This window comes from Hemiscyllium ocellatum, chromosome 24, assembly GCF_020745735.1.
Source record: "Hemiscyllium ocellatum isolate sHemOce1 chromosome 24, sHemOce1.pat.X.cur, whole genome shotgun sequence".
NCBI classification, from domain to species: Eukaryota; Metazoa; Chordata; class Chondrichthyes; order Orectolobiformes; family Hemiscylliidae; genus Hemiscyllium; species Hemiscyllium ocellatum.
In genome coordinates this window covers 40,108,761-40,129,168 of record NC_083424.1, presented here as the reverse complement: position 1 = coordinate 40,129,168, position 20,408 = coordinate 40,108,761, and the positions used below count along the sequence as shown (strand labels likewise).

General features: G+C 37.4%; 1 protein-coding gene across 7 annotated transcripts in view; it reads left to right on the top strand.

The window, feature by feature from the left end:
- The window catches only part of taok3a (TAO kinase 3a), a 114,835-nt gene that overhangs the window by 88,112 nt on the left and 6,315 nt on the right, over window positions 1-20,408 (top strand). For 6 of the 7 annotated variants that reach the window (XM_060843710.1, XM_060843706.1, XM_060843711.1 and 3 more), the window contains 7 exons: window positions 1,660-1,863; window positions 5,173-5,310; window positions 10,302-10,538; window positions 14,674-14,802; window positions 15,221-15,424; window positions 17,225-17,464; window positions 18,730-18,942. In XM_060843710.1, coding sequence (XP_060699693.1) covers window positions 1,660-1,863; window positions 5,173-5,310; window positions 10,302-10,538; window positions 14,674-14,802; window positions 15,221-15,424; window positions 17,225-17,464; window positions 18,730-18,942 — 1,365 coding nt within the window. The remainder of the gene's footprint in view (window positions 1-1,659; window positions 1,864-5,172; window positions 5,311-10,301; window positions 10,539-14,673; window positions 14,803-15,220; window positions 15,425-17,224; window positions 17,465-18,729; window positions 18,943-20,408) is intronic. The other variant, XM_060843712.1, reaches the window with a different exon arrangement.

Below are 20,408 nucleotides of genomic sequence, written 5' to 3'. Positions count from 1 at the left end.
CAGGTCAGGCAGCATCCAAGGAATAGGAAATTCAACGTTTCGGGCATAAGCCCTTCATCAGGAATGAGGAGAGGGTGCCAGGCAGGCTAAGATAAAAGGTAGGGAGGAGGGACTTGGGGGAGGGGTGATGGAGAAGTGATAGGTGGAAGGAGGTCAAGGTGAGGGTGATAGGCCGGAGTGGGGTGGGGGCGGAGAGGTTAGGAAGAAAATTGCAGGTTAGGAGGGCGGTGCTGAGTTGAGGGAACCGACTGAGACAAGGTGGGGGGAGGGGAAATGAGGAAACTGGAGAAATCTGAGTTCATCCCTTGTGGTTGGAGGGTTCCCAGGCGGAAGATGAGGCTCTCTTCCTCCAACCGTCGTGTTGTTGTGTTTTGCCGGTGGAGGAGTCCAAGGACCTGCATGTCCTTGGTGGAGTGGGAGGGGGAGTTGAAGTGTTGAGCCACGGGGTGGTTGGGTTGGTTGGTCCGGGCGTCCCTGAGGTGTTCTCTGAAGCGTTCCGCAAGTAAGTGGCCCGTCTCCCCAATGTAGAGGAGGCCACATCGGGTGCAGCAGATGCAATAGATGATGTGTGTGGAGGTACAGGTGAACTTGTGGCGGATATGGAAGGATCCCTTGGGGCCTTGGAGGGAAGTGAGGGAGAAGGTGTGGGTGCAAGTTTTACATTTCCTGCGGTTGCAGGGGAAGGTGCCGGGAGTGGAGGTTGGGTTGGTGGGGGGTGTGGACCTGACGAGGGAGTCACGAAGTGAGTGGTCTTTGCGGAACGCTGATAGGGGAGGGGAGGGAAATATATCCCTGGTGGTGGGGTCTGTTTGGAGGTGGCGGAAATGACGGCGGATGATACGTTGTATACGGAGGTTGGTATACCAGGGATATATTTCCCTCCCCTCCCCTATCAGCGTTCCGAATTTCCTATTCCTTGGATGCTGCCTGACCTGCTGTGCTTTAACCAGCAACACATTTTCAACTGTGATCTCCAGCATCTGCAGACCTCATTTTTTACCACCATCCTAGCTGAGAACTATTCATCTGGTATTAAGATGAGATTCCTGTTCCTATATTTGAGAGAATTTTACCTTTTAACACACTTATTAACAGTTGTCAATAAAATGTTCAAGTGCAAATGTGTATTATTTGTTACCTTGTTTGACTACTTTTAGTCTTAAATTGTACCCGTAGAGCATTTTGGATGGCATAAAACAAAGGTCAATTTCCAAAATTTGCTGCTCTGCTGATGGTGAAAAGTACAGTTTAAGATAAATAAACTGTGGGACCCATTCAGCAAATTGTTGAAAAATTATTTGTCACCTTCCCCTTATTGATGATGCCTAATCTTGTTTTTTATAATGTTGCAAGATATTGAGTCTGTCTTCCTTCACTTGTCACCGGGGTGTCTGATTTAAAAACTTAGATTACAGTCTCCGGCAGTATTTTAAGTTCTGTGACTATTGTGAATACTCTTTCCCATGCCTCTGCTGGGATCTTGGGCATCAGGGTTCTGCTTAGTGCTCTAACTGTATAACCCTATTTCGTTTACTAATTAGTGGTCTTTTTAACTTCTGTGCAATGTGAAAAATACTGTTCACTACATGTGATTTTCACATGCATGATACCATTAATGCATGTTGACCTGTACTAACATTGCTTTCCTCTATCTTGCAGGACAGTGAGCATGGTGCAGGATTAGGTAGTAAAGTAGATAGCCTGGGAAGTAATCAATCCATTCCCAGTATGTCGATCAGCACAGGCAGCCAGAATAGCAGTGTTAACAGTCTGCATGAAGTCTTTGATGATAGTTCAGAGATCGCAATGATGCATGATGGTGATAACACCATGCAATCCAATGTCTCCGTCATCCACAAGAAGGTAAGTTTTCAGTATAGTCTGAAAAATTTATCTCATTAAAGTGTTCTGCGCTGCATAAGATTGTTAAATTATTACCAGAAATTGTTAAATTATTCCACAAGTGAAACTTTGTGGAAATCTAGAAAACAATTAATTGTTTGGAAGTAACCTCAGATCAGCAAAACACCATCATCCACTGTCTAGTTTTCTAAATTCACATGGATTTTAATCCCTTAGCACAACTGTTTATTAAAGCTTTGGTATTAGCACTCCAAGATCTCTTCAAAAACTCAGCAGATACAGTGGTGTAAGTAAAGAGTCCAATGTGATGACTCGTGGGAAACATGGAATATGTCAACTAATTTTTTTTTGTAAACTGGTAAAATTGCACTGATTGGCAAGTTTTATGTTTGGCACTCAGCAGGAAATTAGCTTTTCGAAGTGGACACAAATTTTACCCAGTTTGTTTACTGCCCCCAGACTGGAAAATCTGCCCACTAATTTGAGAAGGATGGTGTTATGCATCTGTTCTTAAAAACTATTTATTTCATGTGTATATGATTAATTAGAATTAGGGTTTAGTGGACTAACTAGCTTTTCTTATTTTTATTCTTCAGTTCCTTCATTCAAATTAGTGACTTGTAATTAGTCCAAAGTCCATTCTCAATCCACAGGAAGATTGCAATAAAGCTAAAACAAAATTGAGATGAATGATGTGCTGTGGTGAAGAATTAAATGATGTTTGTGAAATGTCTTTCACTTTTGTTGAAATGCCTTTCTAAGATGAAAACTGATTACCTGATATTTAGTGTTATGGTCTGAGCTGATAGTATTACTGGATTGAAATCTAACTTGATAAGAGTTGTTTTACATTTAACAAGGTGTTCTTTCGCTAAAATGCAAGAATGCAATACTGGTTTTAGCAGATGTTTATTATGCACAAGAGAAAAAATAAAGTTAGCTATCTACATACAATACAATTTGAAAGGTTTTCTAAACACTAAAATAGCATCTGATCTAATCTAACAGTATCACATTAAGTACTTGCACACTAAAGAGAATGCCCTTCTCGATCGCATCCTATTTGTTTAAATTAACTGTTCTTTGAATTCCCAGTCTTGAGAATTTATTAGCTTTTTGCTTGATTATTCACACAATTGAACTCCGATTACAACTTTGAATAATCCCTTCAGTGTTCCAACCAAGCACTACTTCTGGTCTGGAACTTTCAAACATTAATCTATATACCTGAGGTAAGTCATTTCCTCACAGTTCCAAACTATCTTCTTTCTTGGGAAATTGTTTCATAGATTCAACTTCTACCAAGACCTCTGCAAACTGAAAATATGATTTCCAAGCTTAAAGATTTTCCCTTAAGCAAAAAAATCTGCTGTTTATTCTAAACTGAAAACAAGCTCATGCTCCTCAGTATTTAATCTATCCATATGCAAAACTTCCCCAATACAAATTTCCATTATCACCTTGAGAGCTTCCCACTCTGACACTCTTTTATAAAGAAAAGTCATGGGTCCAGAAGTATTGGGGTTAATTGTTAAACCCCCTCATGCATGCAGACCAATATCGAAATACCACTAATTCATTTCCAAACTCTCAAATCAATAGTTTTTTTTACACCGATATCACATAGTTATACAGGAAAATATATTCAGTTGTCTAAGTATAAAAGAAACTTTTGATACCAAGAGTTTTAGAGTTCACAGCAAGAATTTCAGAACTCCAAATGTTGATTAAAAACAAGGACGTATAATGTAACTATCATTTGACAAAACATTCTGAAACTTCTAAAATCTACATAGGAGCTGGCGTAGGCCTAAGTCTCACTCTAGCACCTTTTTTTTGACATTTTCCAGTCAACTGTTACAATAGGCAGCACGTGGTGACGTTTTTCTTAATTTCACAAAACCGGAGTGAAGCACCTCAATGCCATCACATTTAAATGGTCAGAAATGAATCCAGCCACTGATTTTAACTGAAATGTTCATTTTCAAGATTATTAGCTTTCCCATGATATACATTTCTGGAATTCCCATATTTTCAAGTAGCAGTGATACATTTTATTTGTTCAGTTGTTCTTTGTGCATCACTGGTCAGACCAGCATTTCTTGGCCAGGGGACAGTTAAGTGTCCACTACACTGCCACCTGTCAGAAGTCAGTAGCCAAACAAGGATAACAGATTTTCATGATTTGTGCGACAATTAACAATGATTAAATTACCATTCAGCTTTTTAAATTTAAGATTTTACTGTATTCACATTTCACTGTCTGCCATGGTGGGATTTGAACCCATGATCCCATTAGCCTGAGGTTCTGGATTACTCATCCAGTGACATAACCATCATTAAGTCACAGCTTCCCTTTTTGAAGGAAATATATATCTTAATAATTAATGCCAAATTTAACGGAATTGGTTTGCTTTACAGGAGTCATTTCAGATATGAAGTATATCATTTTACTTTCACATACATTCAATTGCTATAATTATGGAATTAAAATTTGTAAATTCAATTATGCAAAACTATTCTGAACTCTGTTGACATTCTGACAAGCTTACATAATTGATGCTGTTTTATACCCCAAATTGGAAATCAGGCTGGATTCACTGTTTTAGAAACAAAGCATAAATTTGTGCAGCGGGTCATTTAATTTCAACCTAATTGTGGCTTTTACCATGTTAGAGTTAAAAATTTCAGCAAACCTTTTTATATTAAGGCCCTCTTGTATGTTTAGGGAAATATTTCCTTTGTACCAGAAGGCTTTCCTACTGAAGTAAATGTTCATCGTTTTATTTGCTTTTATTGTTGTATTAAATATTTCAAGAAGGGTTGTAGTAAATGTAGCGAGGTGCAGCAGCACTATAATATGTTTTTTAGTATTTTGGACGCAGATAATTGCAGGTATACAATTTAAAATTAAAAACTAGTTGTTTGAAAGTCAGCTATTTTGCATATTTAAATAGGAAGCTTAAGCAACATTTGAGAAATTATACATTTTCGGTTTTTTTATGTGAAAAAGTTGACCAAATATTAAAAATATTAATTCAAGTAGATTTCCCCCCAACAATCAGCTTGTAAGTGTTGCAAAAAAAATGTGCTGCTGAAGGTCTGCCTGTGATTCAAGAAGCATCCCACTACTGATCAGCTGACTCCTCTCCTGCAATGTGTTGGTTATTCATCTCACTATTCAGCTGCAGTGACTGGTACAGCTAACTATGCATTTCATATAGTTCTTGCAGAAAAGTCGAGGAAATACAAAGCTATCCAGCAGAGAAAGCACACACTTTGACATTGTATTGTTATATCCCATTTCAGCAGGACCATGTATTCATAAGGGATGAAGCAGGCCAGAAAGACATCAGGCCTGATCTGCGGCCTACAGCATCTCTCCATAGTCAGGCCTCTCTGCTTAAGAACCGAGAGCATTTTGCTACAATCAGAACAGCATCTCTGGTAAGCATACAAAACATTTCTTTTTTTAGTTTCTTCCAGTGAATGTTTAGGCTGTTAATCACATTTAATTTAAGTCAAAGCATTTTTTTGCTTCATTCACTAATTGTAATACATATTTAATCAAAGTCCTAAGAGGTTTTTCTTTATGGAAATATTTTAAAATGCTTAAATGTAGAAGCTTTTCAACATTTTAGACATTGAAAATGTTTTGTGAATTCATGGTTAGAGAGACTAATCTCGAATGGATAATTTGTGGAAGCAGTGAGATGGCTGTATCTAATGGAATTAATGTGAGCCTGACAGCAAATAGACAGTATTTTAATGTAGGCATGTTTTGTATCAATGTCGATTCTATGTCGAAGTGAAGCCCTACAATGCTAATTTTTAGAAAATGGTATTCTAGGTCATAGTTGTAAGCTTTAACAATGTGTAGTTTATTGTAGACTCTTTGAGATTGCAGTAACATTTTATTTGTTTAATTAAATAGAGTTGAAACAAATTTTACTTCAGGACCTTGATAAACAGGATTTTAATTTTGAGACCACTGTGAATAATCCTACTTACCTTGTGAATTTTTGAAAAGAAGTTTAATTTACAGGATCTCTTTTTCAGAGCTCCCATGATGTTTGCAAGCCATGTTACTGTGTATCTTTTTAAAATTAATACATTTTAGCCATTCAACACGAAGTAAAAGGGTAATCCAATCTGTTCATTGTTTGTAATGCTAGTGTTTGTATATACCATGATGCATCGGACTCTAGATTCTGATTTTTGAACTATTTATCAGGCAAAAGTTTTAAAACTTAATTTGTTTCATGAATGGGTATTGCACCGTCTATTCACTGCTGTTGAAGCATTTAATGGTTGTGATTTTTGAATATGCTGTTGAATTAAGGAAATGGTGTTTCAGAAGTGGTTAATTTCAATTTAATCATGTTAAAGTAGTTCAGCTGATTATTGTAAAATGTGTGAACTGAGCATTTGATCTACCTCGGTCCCCATAATGTTGAAGTCTTCCACAGCAGATGGAAATGTGTTGCCACTTTGTTAGAAATCCAGACTCTTCATGATGGCAGCATTTTGGAATTGATGGATTTTCCTTTTTACACTGCCAGATGTCAAAGCCCTGCAGAAACCCTTATCGCAGAATTAGAGACTGAGCATTATTATTTTGCCCACAATCTACCAAAGAAATAAAATGACCAATTGATGATTCAATTTCATGATAAGGGATTTTACCACAGCAAGCTTTTAGAAGTTGTGTGATATAGAGATCAATCTTTCCCTTTTGTATGCTAGGAAGCTTTTTGGCTTCACCAGGTTTTAAAATAGTTTTTTGGTTCTTCATCCATATATTCTTGGGATTGCATATCATTGACTTTAAGTACTGAGTCTCCCCATTGTTCTAATATTATCAACTTCACTATTTTCTATTTGCTTTTCTACTGGTTGGATTGACCAGCAGAGTTCATAAATGATACTGTTTTATCAGACATATAATGGGAAATGTTTATCCAGTAGGCTTAACCCTATTAGCGAACGTGTGTATGAGGACAGAATTAGCTCCCACAACATTTGACCCAATTTTTTTTCAACTGTGCTGTTAGATTTTCAGACATTGCATTATACAGTGTATTTCCATATAAGATGCACATTATAGTGATTGAATATATTTTCAGGTTTTGCTCTTAGATTTACATTTTTAGTTTCACTTTTAACTTCCTCTTTATTCACTATACCTTTTGTACTATAGTGCACTTCCTCAAAATAGATTAAATTTCAAATCTTAGGTCAGGAGTTTTGCAGGTGCTAGTCTACCAAAGTTATGGACCAGAACTACAAAGCAATTCCATACAAATTTTATTTGAAGTTTGAGGATGGGTAGAATTTTGCTGAGGACAACATTCTGTCAGTTGAGTTCTTCAAGATTGGTGTCCTTGAATAATATGTCAATTTATTCTTGAAACATGAGGACAGACTTATATTTTTATAGTCACAGGAAGTTCACTTAGCATCACTCTAGTTGAGCTAGTTAAAATTCATCTACGAAAGGAAATTCAATTTGGTTCTCCATTCAGACTGATTTGAACTCCATTTATTCTGAGCAGCAGTCAAGCCTAATACTACAGAAAATAAAGTTCATGTTAATCTGTTTCAAATGGGATTGCCTCTTCAAAATGCACCTTGTTAAAATCTCTGTGGAGTCTTTTCTGTTTTGTTTAAATGTGATTGATGCTTTTCAACTCCTACTTTGCTCGCTTTAATATTAACTAGGTTTGATTTTACCATAATGAATATCGAAGTGCACAATTTGCATGCAACTTTTAGTGGTAAGGGATAAGTAGTAAGATAAAAAAAATCGTGCTTAACTGCCAGAGCAAGTTTTATATACTTATTTTTAAACTAATACAGCATCTCCTATGCAATGGTGACTGCATTTTTAAAGCTCTTGTTTTTTTCCCTAATTTTCCAAACTAATGTCCCACCTGTTGCATGAAACAAAGTTGAGCTATGGGTGTTGCTGGTGGGGCCAGCATTTATTCATCCCTATTTGCCCTTCATTGCAGTGGTGAGCTGCCGCCTTTGAACTGTGTCCACAAATCACCCGACACAAGGTTATAGTTCAAAAGGTTTATTTGAAATCGCAAGCTGTTGGAGCGCTACCACTTCAAGTGGAATGGCTCCACCTGACGAAGGAGCAGCAGTCTGAAAGCTTGTGATTTCAAATAAGCCTGTTGAACCATAACCTGGTGTTGTGTGACTTCTGACCTTGTCCACCTCTGTCCAACACTGGTATTTCCACATTATTTCTTGAAGAGAGTTTCAGGATTTTGGTCCAGTAACAGTGAAGGAATAGTAATACAGTACCAATGTCAGGAGGAGTACAACTTGGAAAGAACTTGCCAGTGACAATGTTCTAATGCTTCTACTGTCCTTACCATTCTAGGTGGCAGATTTTGTGGGGTTTGGAAAGTGTTGTTTAAGGATCCTTTAAAACTTTCTACAGCACATCAACAGTACATACTGCAGCCATGGTGCTATGGTGTAGGATGGAATGAATGTTTAAAGTGGGGCATGGTGTTCCAATCATTTGCTTGTTCTGGATGATGTCAAGCTGCTTATACTGTTGGAACTGCATTTGTCCTTTGCATTTGTTATATTACTGATTTGCAGATAGTGAACAGATTTTGTGGAGTCTGGAAGTGCTAAGGGATCCAGGCTCTGACCTGCTCTCGTAGTCACAGTATTTACATGGCTGATCCAGTTCAGTTTCTGATCAATGGTAACCCTCTAATTTTAAAATGTAGCATAAGATTAGTATTCAAGATGCATGAGCTCATCTTGTGTTGTAATATGAATGGGAAACACAATGCATATAGATATATATAAAGTTGGGTTTAGTGATAAAGCTGGAGGTTGGTGCCACCCTGTGGCCTAAGGTAGTTTAACTTGCAATTTAGCAAGTTTGACCAGAAATGTTTTGTAGCTATCTTCCACAAAACAGCATTGAGCTGATTTACTAATTAATCTAGGGTGAGGTGGTGGTTGATGTGTGTCTGACATTGCAATATGACACCAGAAAGCTTCGATCCTTGTGGCACTTTCCTCCAGAGCTATGTGAAGGGATGGGTGTGTATATGTGCCAAATTGGCAGGTTGTTTTCTCATAGAAATGCCAAAGTTTGTGTCAAACTATTTTATCAGTCAGTGTATTCTTAGGGCAAATCAAGCACAAAAACTGCTGATGAGCCAAATTGGGCAACTAATACCCTCTGGCTGAATAAACAATACAGAGGTGTGCAATAACATCTCTGAGCACATTAATTAGAAGGATAGGTTAAATACAATTTAAACAATACATGGAGATATTTGTTTGCACCTTAATTTCTGTTTAACATTGGGTGTGACCCTCTGCTTGTGCACGTGTTAACCTCGGTACGCAAGTTATTGTGGCAGAAAACTTTTAAATGTCTGAATTAGCAAACTGGAAATTGTGTGTTTGTCAAATCATAAAGTTATGAGTGCCACTGGCTTGGGAACCAAAATGTGATACCAGTCCTTAGCAGAATATTAGTTTAGAATTTGTATTGAGCAAATGTGTATGGAATTTTAGTTTGTTCTGAGCCACGAATATTTTTAAACGCTTTTTATAGATATAATTCTTACCATTAGAAATGCAGCCTTGTTTTTAAGGAGCAAATATCATTTCTTCAACAGGATGCATTTTTATTTCTTGCTTAGCCAAAGGTCATGTGATTTCTATCTGGAATATAGAACAAATGTGACAGCAAGGTTTTTGGCATTGTGTTGGAAATCTGTGTCGAATCATTTGTTTGCATAGTCAATGAATAATGTGTTTAATAATGCTGATTTTCATTTTAAATTAGTGGTGCCTTGATAATGATTTACTAAATAATAGATTATAGTGCAAATGTTTAAGCTTGAAGAGGCAGCCACTAAACTTGACATTTTTATCTTAGTTACATCATTGGTTCATACATTTGCACTAATTTTAAATGTTTGACATTTAAGGGAAGTAAGGATTCTTCTGTGCTGACCTTCAAGGTAATCCTTGAAACAGTCTCTCTCTTCTTCAGTCAAAATGATTTAGCCTGAACTTTAGTTCACGAGGTGAAACTCTAATGTCTATTAAAAGAATTTAAAAAGTTTGTCTCTCCTCAAACTTAGTGGATTGCAGTGATGCAGAATAGTTGAAATGAGTGGGTGGCCTCGATCCCTTCATTCAAATTTGATGAGTGACCTGGTAGATTAGTACATATCCAAGAACATTTCATGCACATCAAGGACATCCTGATTTCTGTGGCTTTCCCAGAGATAGACAGATGAAACATCCATGTGCATTTTGAAAAGTTTGCAGAAGCAGCTAGCAATTATTTTTACAGATTTTTTTTAGATTCTAAGAAAATGCTTTTTACTCATTTCTTCAATTCTTAAAGATAACTGACCATCTCATTTTATTTTTGGCACTAGGTTACAAGACAGATCCATGAGCATGAACAGGAAAACGAGTTACGTGAACAGATGTCGGGCTACAAGCGGATGCGAAGACAGCACCAGAAGCAGCTGATGGCTTTAGAGAATAAGTTGAAGGCTGAGATGGATGAACATCGTCTAAAGTTGGAGAAAGAAGTAGAGACTCAATGTAACAATGCATCTATTGAACTGGAGAAGCTGGCGAAAAAACATCAAATATCGATGGAAAAAGAGGTAAGTGGAGGCAGTGAGTGAGCAAAATGTATGTCAGTGGCTGATTTTAGGCTTGGAGGAAATATGAGGAAGTGATTAGAGCTATGTAAACATTGAGACAACTGCAGACTCCATCTGTTATGTTTCATAAATCTATGGTCAATCTTGCTAACAGAATTGGAGAACAATGCTTCCCCATTGCTTTTGTATGTTATGTTGAAACACTAAATTCTTTGCTCTATAATACTGTTTCTTGTGGTTAACTTGTACAACTGTCTAACATTTGAATTTTAAATTTCTCATGCAGAAATTAAATATTGCTAGAAAAAGAAATTTTTACCAAAGGTTTTCATTTGCATTCATCATGATAGTTGCAAGGATACCACTGTGAAGCTGAACTAAATTTTCTAATTTGAGAAGAGCATGTTCATTCACAAGTAGACTGTGGTAGTCATGTTGCAATTGGCAAAAGCGCCAGTTAGATAATAACTGATCAAATTTCCAGACGGAGTTTTAAATCAGGTAGGATGCTTGTTTTGTCAAGGAATTACACTGAAGGATGAACTAGATAATAGCTCACTTGAAACAAAAAACAAATTTGCTGAAGAAACTCAGTATGTCTGGCTCATAAGTAATTTCTTCTGTACTGTTGAGTTTTTGTTAGCATGGTCCAGCTGAATGCGGTTAGTACCTTTCATTGAAGATTACTGAAGGGCTGTGTGGATTTTCAATTAAATAGCACACCTGCAAATAGTACAAAGTTACTTCCAAAAGTTAAAGGGACGTGCTGTTTGTAACAGTAATGTACTAACTGCACCCAACTCGTCAATGCTGCAAAACTCGAAACACTGTCCAAAGTTACATAAGACTTTAATTGTACTAGATTTGCTGTATAATCCTGTGCGTACTAAGAATTAGTTGGACAGTCAAATTATGATTGTTGGGCGCTCAGGATGGCACACTTAATACTGGCGCATACATAAATTTATACTTGGTCCTGTTATTTGCTAACAGTGAATGCAGATACACATTGTGCCTATTTCAACTTTGCAAAACAGATGACAGTCACTTGCTGTTTCAATGTTGTTTATACTATATCTGTCAACATTGAAGACCATATTTAACTCATCCTCCAAACTGTAGAGTTGAGAAGTCAAATGTCGAATGAAAGATGCAGTTAATTTTCTGGCTAATGGATTAGTTTACTTTCTGGCTATCAATTAAGTTAGGGAGGACTTTAACTGATATGCTATTTATAACACAGCCAGATACTCAAGTGTTAGAGGAGGAGGAGGAATAAGTGTCTCGGTCAGAAGCACACCTAAGACAAATTATAACGAGAAAGTAAGATACACGTGGAGGAAAATAACTAGGTGGAAGGAGAAATTAATTACATTTTTATCTAATAACCATTCAAAAATGAAATACAGGGCGTTAAATTGGCTGGTTTAGTGTCTTGTTTTTACAGCCATGAGTCAAACTTCTAAAGCCCTAAAAAGACAGTACAGAGTCGGTCTATTCTTCCAGCTTCATTAGATGAAGACCACTAATAAGATGCTCTTTATCTCCAGGTGGGCCAGGATTTAAACAGTTTGTCATTGTAAGTAAGGGGGCCAACCTAATGCTTTCTTTAGTCTCCTGTTTGCAACTCTGGCTTGCTGTGTGAGGACCAAGCTTAAATAATCATCTGAATATCTTTTTCTAAAAAGATGTCTCACACCAAGTGAACATCACACCTCATGCGAAAATGATGGCTTCCAAAACCGGAATTCCTGAATGGGAAATGGGATCCAAGTCAATGTGTTTGTTGATAGAGTTGCGGTTGGAATGCCATGCTTCTAGGATTTCTCGTGCACATATCGGTTTGGCTTGTCCTAGGATTGATGTGTTGTCTCGGTCGAAGTGGTGTCCTTCCTCATCTGTATGTACGCTACATTGGACAAACAGGTAGAAAACTAGCCACCAGGATACATGAACATCAACTAGCCACAAAACGACATGAGCTGAAAATGTGTTGCTGGTTAAAGCACAGCAGGTCAGGCAGCATCCAAGGAACAGGAAATACGACGTTTCAGGCCAGAGCCCTTCATCAGGAACCGAAACGTCAAATTTCCTGTTCCTTGGATGCTGCCTGACCTGCTGTGCTTTAACCAGCAACACATTTTCAGCTCTGATCTCCAGCATCTGCAGACCTCACTTTTTACACAAAACGACATGACCTATTCTCACTAGTATCCTTATATATGGACACCACTTCAACTGGGACAACACATCCATCCTAGGACAAGGCATTCAGACACTCACGAGAATTCCTAAAAGCATGGTAATGCAACCAGAACTATATCAACAAACATTGACTTGGATCCCATTTACCATCCCCTGAGAAAAAGAACAGGAAATGAATCACTAAAGGAAATGATGTCACCACAGGAAATGACACTTCCAACCCTAGGAAACTCAAACATGTAAATAGAAAGCGGGCTCCACCACCAGGGCTTCATTTGGAGGCTCACTGAAGATGTTACTTATTATGGTGACAAAATGTCTGAAAACAAACCTTCCAGCTCAGAGAGCAAACCTACATCCAGAACAGTTTTTTTCTACTACTTTATAACCCCTCAGGAAAGGAGAGGATCCTCTTTCACGATATACTCTTTTGTGAATCGGCATACCCTTCCTTTTGACTGCCTTTTAATGTTTGCATGTTTGCAAGAAGGAGGTTTACATTCACTTACGTTACCTGTTAACGTATTACATCTCCTTATTTAGTCCTCCTTCAGTTTGTTATACTTTCTTGTATTCACCTTGGTCCTCCACTGAGTGATAACAGTGTATCTATTGCAAAATTTATTGCCTTGCATTTGGATTTCCAACTTTTGACCAAGATTTCGCCAGTCAACTGAGCACACTTTGTGTCTTTTCTGGTACTTTATCCTGGAACTCCACTTATCAAATTAAAAATATACTTTCACTAGTCATGGTCCACACTGGGATTCTTGTAGATTGAAGTGCTTCAAAATCAGCCTTATTGCCAATCTCATAAATTGAGGCTAAGCCATTTGTTAACTGTAAATTTGATGCTATGTAGAACACATCGATGCCATTTTGTTATCTATTGGGAAACATATTATATTAATTCTTGTGGTATATTGCACAAACTCGAAAAGCACAAAGATAATCACTCGTAGATCTGAAAAGTGCCCAGCCTATCTCAGATTATCCTGAAGATAATTCATCTTAAAAGTTTGAGGAATAGATGAAGCTAGGTGTCTCATGCTTCCGTAATACAGTAGCAACACAAGTGGTGTTCACCACATGCAGGATACTGCTATCACACAAGTTTTGTGCTCTGAATTTTGGCGTTGGTGTGATGCCAAGTATATAGGCTGTGTCTTCCAAAGACTGGTAGATCAAATCAAACAGAGTGTCCCTTCAGTTAACTTTGCTCACTGTACCCAATCAGCTTCCTCTGGAGAAACATGTAACAGAGTTTCCTCCACCATAACTGAGAGTCTGCAATGGAACAGTCTTTGTTGGGTAATCTGAATGTGTGAAGAATTATGCTAGCAACCAATTTAGGATTGTTCTGGGTCTGGGTCTGGGTCTGGATGGGATGCTCTTCAGAGGGTCGGTGTGGAGTCTGGACTGAATGACCTGCTTCCACACTGTAGGGATTCTCCGATTTCTAATCGATCAGCAATATAAATTTGGTTCTTCCCTTGATTTGTGATTCTTATTGATTGTCCTGACAAGTAAAATGTGAGAAGCTTTAACAAAATGTACTTTCTCCTCAGCAATACCAAAGTTCTATGCTTGAAAACCCAATTTAAAAAGCTAATTTAAAATACAAAAATAGCAATACTCCATACTCAGTTATTATTTATATGATTTTAAAGAGACTGTTAGACATACTGAAAAAATGTTACACCCTTGCTTCTTTGCGTATTTCATAGTGCTGTTTAACTGAGCACATTGCAATTATGGAACAGTCTGACAGCAGCTTAAATTCTTTTCTTAATTTTATATGGGCCACAAATAATTGTTCCTTCACATTGGAAAACCAATGAGAAATTCTTCAGCATAGTCTATGTATGACTGGTTTAAATGCTGAAGACTCTTCTCTGCAACTAAATAGTTTTGTTTTGGTTCTTTTCAGATGAAGGTAGCAGCACAAGATGAGAAGAAAATCCAGCAGCAAATTACAGCACAACAGAAAAAGGAACTGACCACCTTCCTTGAAAACCAAAAGCGCCAGTATAAACTTTGTAAAGAAAAGATTAAAGAGGTAATGATTAACTGATTACAGATGGGATGTTGATCACCACTTATGTACAATTGAACTGGCTGGCTGTTAGTATTTTGTGAAAATACTAGAAATATTCAAGTCTGCCAGCATCTATCGAGAAACATGTCTCTGACCTTTGCTCAAAACTAATGAAAAGTCATAGACATGAAACATTTAGCTCTTTCTCTCCCATCCCCTCCAGCTCCTTTTTTTTTTCCCTCCCATCTCTTCCAGTTCCTTTTTCCCTTTCCCTCCTCTCCCCTCATGCATTTTATTCCCCCCACCCACCCCACCTCCGGAGTCAAAATGCTGCAAATGAAATACTTTTGCAGAGGCATTGGGTCTTCAGTGCAACAACATATTAATGAAGTGATTCACAGAAATGAATTAGGACTCTCAATTTTTATCGCCTGTATAGGAGATGAATGAAGATCACAGTACACCGAAGAAGGAAAAGCAAGAAAGATTATCTAGACATAAAGAAAACCTTCAACACACGCAGGCAGAAGAGGAATCTCAACTACTTGGCCGTCAACGATTGCAGTACGATCGAAATTGTCGTGAGCTTAAGCGCAAATTGATGATTATACGACATAATTTGGAGCAAGAGCATCTACGTGAGGTAAATGTTTGTCAGCAGGCAAGATTTCTTTATACTAAACTTCATTTAATAGCATCCATTTAAATATGGGAACAGCATATATACATAACTTTTTGTTACATAAAACAAAAATACATGTGTTGCTTTGTTAAAGAGTATTGACACCCTCGTGTTATAAGTACGACAATAAATGTGTAAGCTATCAAGCTAGGTTTTACTCTGGGATATGCAATGATTTGTGCAATGTTACCATCAGTGCAGATTATAACAAAGGTCACAACTAAGGCAGTTCCGCCATTTCCGTAAGTGGTCAATCAGGAAGGTTTTTTGTATGCAAAGGGGGCTTACCAGAATGATTGTGTGGTTAAATTTTTGATACAACATTGGATTGCGCAATTCTCTTTAGAGCAAAGGAGATTGAACAGAAGTGCACAGATTTAGATTAGATTCCATACATGTGGAAACAGGCCCTTTGGGCCAACAAGTCCACACCGACCCTCCGAAGAGTAACCCGCCCAGACCCATTTCCCTCTGACTAATGCACCTCACACTATGGGCAATTTAGCATGGCCAATCCACCTGACTTGCACATCTTTGGACGGTGGGAGGGAACTGGAGCACCCAGAGGAAACCCACGCAGACACTGGGCGAATGTGCAAACTTGACGCAGACAGTCGCTGGAGGCTGGAATCGAACCTGGGAACCTGACGCTGTGAAGAATCAATGCTAACCACTGAGCCACCATGCTGCCTGGTGTTGAGACAAAGTAAGTTGGCTGATGGTACAAGGATTAAGGAGTATATATAACATTTTGGTCAGGAGGTGCCTAATTTATGTGAGCATGTACGGTTTTAAAATATATCAAGTGGTGATGATCTGGAACTTGCTGCTGTGATAGTGTTGGGCATGCAGATGATGAATAATTTCAAAAGGAAACTGATACTTGAGTAAAATAAACTTAAGACTTTTGAATAGAATGATTCTAGATTAGAGTGGTGCTGGAAAAGCTCAGCAGTTCAGGCAGCATCCGAGGAGCAGGAAAATCGATGTTTCGGGCAAAAGCCATTCATCCTCTATTCCTGATGAAGGTCGTTTGCCTGAAACGTCAGTTTTCCTGCTCCTCGGATGCTGCCTGAACTGCTGTGCTTTTCCAGCACCACTCTAATCTAGAATCTGGTTTCCAGCATCTGCAGTCCTTGTTTTTACCTTTGAAATAAAATGACAATTGTGAGGGGGGGGAAGATTTAATAGGGACCTAAGGGGCAACTTTTTCACGCAGCAAGTGATGTGTGTATGGAATGAGCTGCCACAGGAAGTGGTGGGTGCTGGTACAATTATCGCATTTACAAGGCATTTGGAAGGGTATATGAATAGGAACGTTTTAGAGGGATATGGGCCAAGTAGTGGCAAATGGGACTAGATTATCTGAATATCTGGTCAGCATGGTCGAGTTGGACTGAAGGGTCTGTTTCCGTGCTGTATATCTCTTCTATGACTGAGTATATGTTGGCTCTCTGTAAGGTAGTCCATTGGGTTTAATGGCCTTCTCTTTCACAATGGCTGTCCCTATGTATGTTGCATGCTCAGAAATTAACTTTGTAGCCCATTATTCAGAATCACAATTTTTAATGTCTCTAATGATTAAAGCAAATGTATTTATTGTGCTGGTGACAAGTATTGAATTAAATTCATTATCAAATGAGTTTGATTTTTATTTAAAGACTAAAGATTATTTAACTTAAGAGCAATGTTTAGCTGTTGAACCTTTTTGAATTACTTTTTATTGCATACATATTTGAGTATTTAATGACTGTCTAACAGGAAGTGAATAAGAAGCAAACTCAAAAGGAGATGGAACATGCCATGTTAATTCGTCACGATGAGTCCACACAAGAACTGGAATTCCGACAGCTTAATATGTTGCAAAAACTTAGGATTGATTTAATCCGCTTACAGCATCAGACTGAGCTGGAGAATCAAACAGAGTATAATACCCGCCGAGAGCGGGAACTACACAGAAAACATGTCCTGGAACTCAGACAACAGCCAAAGAGCCTAAAGGTATGAAGTGTCACTTTCCAAACTCTGCATGTCGTGAAATATCGGAGAGTCTTCAGATAGAATGAATTAATGGCACTCGCTCCACTATACAACCAAAATGTTTAAGTGGCTGTAATTTTACAACTTTGGCAACAAAAGAATTAATGATTTCATGCTTGTATATTACTGTTCCTTTTTCTGTCATACGTGTTATTCCAATGGGTTCTTTATTCTTCAAGGGGCTACTTGTTCAGTGAATGATCAGAATTATTTCTTTAAGTGGCCTCCATTGCTTTATCTACTTTTCTTTTATCTAATTTCCCATTCTACGTTAGCCATTCACCTCTTATATCTGATTTGCTTTGTTTAAAAATAATGTCCTTGGGCTACATCATTGTCAAGCTAAACATGAAATGTTGTCACATTATCATTTCTTTCCTCAAACTCTTTATCATAGGAGTCCTGATTAACCATGTCTCATTCTACAATGTGTCTGTGATATAACCTGTTCCCCACTTAATTTTTAAAAAGTCATGCGGTTTTATGAATTCGTCCTCTAAGTGACTGTTACAGTTTGGTTTGGCCAGTCATATATGAAGAGTAAAGTCAGCCCAAAAATTGTAAAATATTTTGAAGGTCTGGGGTTTAGTTGAGACAGTCGAGAATGTGGTGCTGGAAAAATGCAGCAGATCGGGCAGCATTCAAGGAGTAGGAGAATCGACGTTTTGGGCAAAAGCCTTTCATTAGTTGAGAGGGGCTTGCCTATAAACTAAATTTACTAGCGTTATTCTCATTTTACAATCTGTACACAGACTGATTCTACATTTCTGATTTACTGAACTTGGATCCTTTCTCATTACTTAACCTGGATAATTTATGATCCATCTCATAATTTTTCTTTTGCTTACCAAACTCAAATGCCCCAAATATATTTGTTTATATCTCTTCATGCTGTCAATTCATATTTCTTGTTACAATGTCTATTTAAGGATTTTAAGATATGATTTTAAGATTAATTATTTTGTTGCTTTTAGATTTGCAATTTTAATTTTGTTTTCTGCTATTGTCTTGGAGGCTAAATAATCTTTTATCATTAAGCTCTGGCTCCAAATTATTTAAAAACTTGTGAAACTTTTTTAAAAACTAATTTCTATTCAAAACAGTTGTCTGCTTGTAATACACAATTTTACTTGAACATATAGTGATGTATCATAAGTTATTTTTCAACAGCCAAAGTTCAAATTATTTCTCATTGTGACTCTGATCTTGCTTCCACTTTTATGCAGGCCATGGAGCTACAGATAAAGAAGCAGTTCCAAGACACATGTAAAGTCCAAACAAAACAGTACAAAGCACTGAGGAACCACCAGCTGGAGGTAACTCCAAAAAGTGACCACAAAATGGTCCTGAAAGCACTTAAAGAGGAACAGACAAGGAAATTAGCCATTTTGGCAGAACAGTATGAACAAAGCATCAATGAGATGATGGCCTCACAAGCGGTATGTAATATATTAGCTCTGGATACTGAAGCGTATCTTTTTTTATTTAAAGACCGTTGATGTTTCCTAAGGCAAAATTGTTTTGTAGTTCAAGAATTGTTTAGAATCTTTGCCCTTAGTCTGATGCTTTTAGTTTGATTTATTGCACTTAAATGAATCTGAAGAAGATTTCAAACAATTCATTCACCTCAATGTCTTCCACGTGCTACCTTGTTCTCAGGTTTGCCTTGGTTCAGCAGTGGCAGTTAAGTGATTTCTGGCTCCATCTTAAAATGTCAATTTCAGTGGAGCATGTTGGTAGATGACCCTTTTTATGTTCTTTGCCTTTGTGTATGCTGTTCCAGTTGGTCCAGTTGAAACTCTGCAATCAAGAGTTAATATTCTAGTATACCATGGCAACTAATGAGTGGCCAATTTAATGTTGATTTCACTACATTTTGCCATCTCCTAGAAATGGTACTTTTGTATCAAAATGTGCAATGAAATCTTTGAATTGTTTTAGACTAAAGATGAATTGAAAATTGGTATTTTCGTATGTTCTTTTTTCCTGTGAAATACTGAAGTTTGATTATGCTTTTACCATAAAGTGGAAAGCATGAAATATTAAAACATAGCAACTTTTCCATAATTGTTCATGCATCTTCATTCTTGAAATGTGAGATCTTTATAAGTATTTCAAGTACATGGATAGATTTATTGAAATATCAGGGAGTAGAGGGTAGTGAGGAGCTGATATGAAAGGTGAGTTGAGCCCTCGGACACATTGGCAATGATCTTGTAGAATAGCAGGGCAAACTTGAGAGGGGAAAGTTCCACTCCTGTTGTATTTCTGACATTCTTAGGTTCTTGTAATCCCCAGATTCCAAGATAGTTAATTTATTAAATATTAGTTAGTTTCTCTACTTGAAATGCCTATATTTGTACAACTACTTTGGGTACCCTAACATTCTGAACGTAGATTTGAAATTTTTCAGAACGGCATGAGAAAGATCTTTCCACAAAATTTGTAGCTCTCGAAACTCATTAAAAGCAAAATTACTAGGAATAAGAACATTTGGTTTGTGCTTGTGATCTGAGTTAAAACTTTCTTTGTATATGTTTTATTGTTTAAAGAAAGGACCTTTCTCTAAATCAGCTGTGATAGGGACAGAGGTAGACCATAATTAATACGAATTGCGTTTTATGGAAGAGATTTCTAAACTTGTAACATCATTCTGTATAGTAGTGTTGCTTAATATTGCACATGTAATTTATAAATTAATACTTATCATATCTTAAGCTAAAATTTCTGTGTATATTTTGGGAATACTGACCTCTGCTAATGTACTAATAACTCATTTTAGGATTTCTTTTGAAATCCTCTGACTATTGCATTTTGCACTTCGAGTCATAGAGATTGGGAAGTAATACGTTGTTTGGCTCAATTCTAAGTAGGATCATAAACCATTTGCATTTGTAAAGTTACA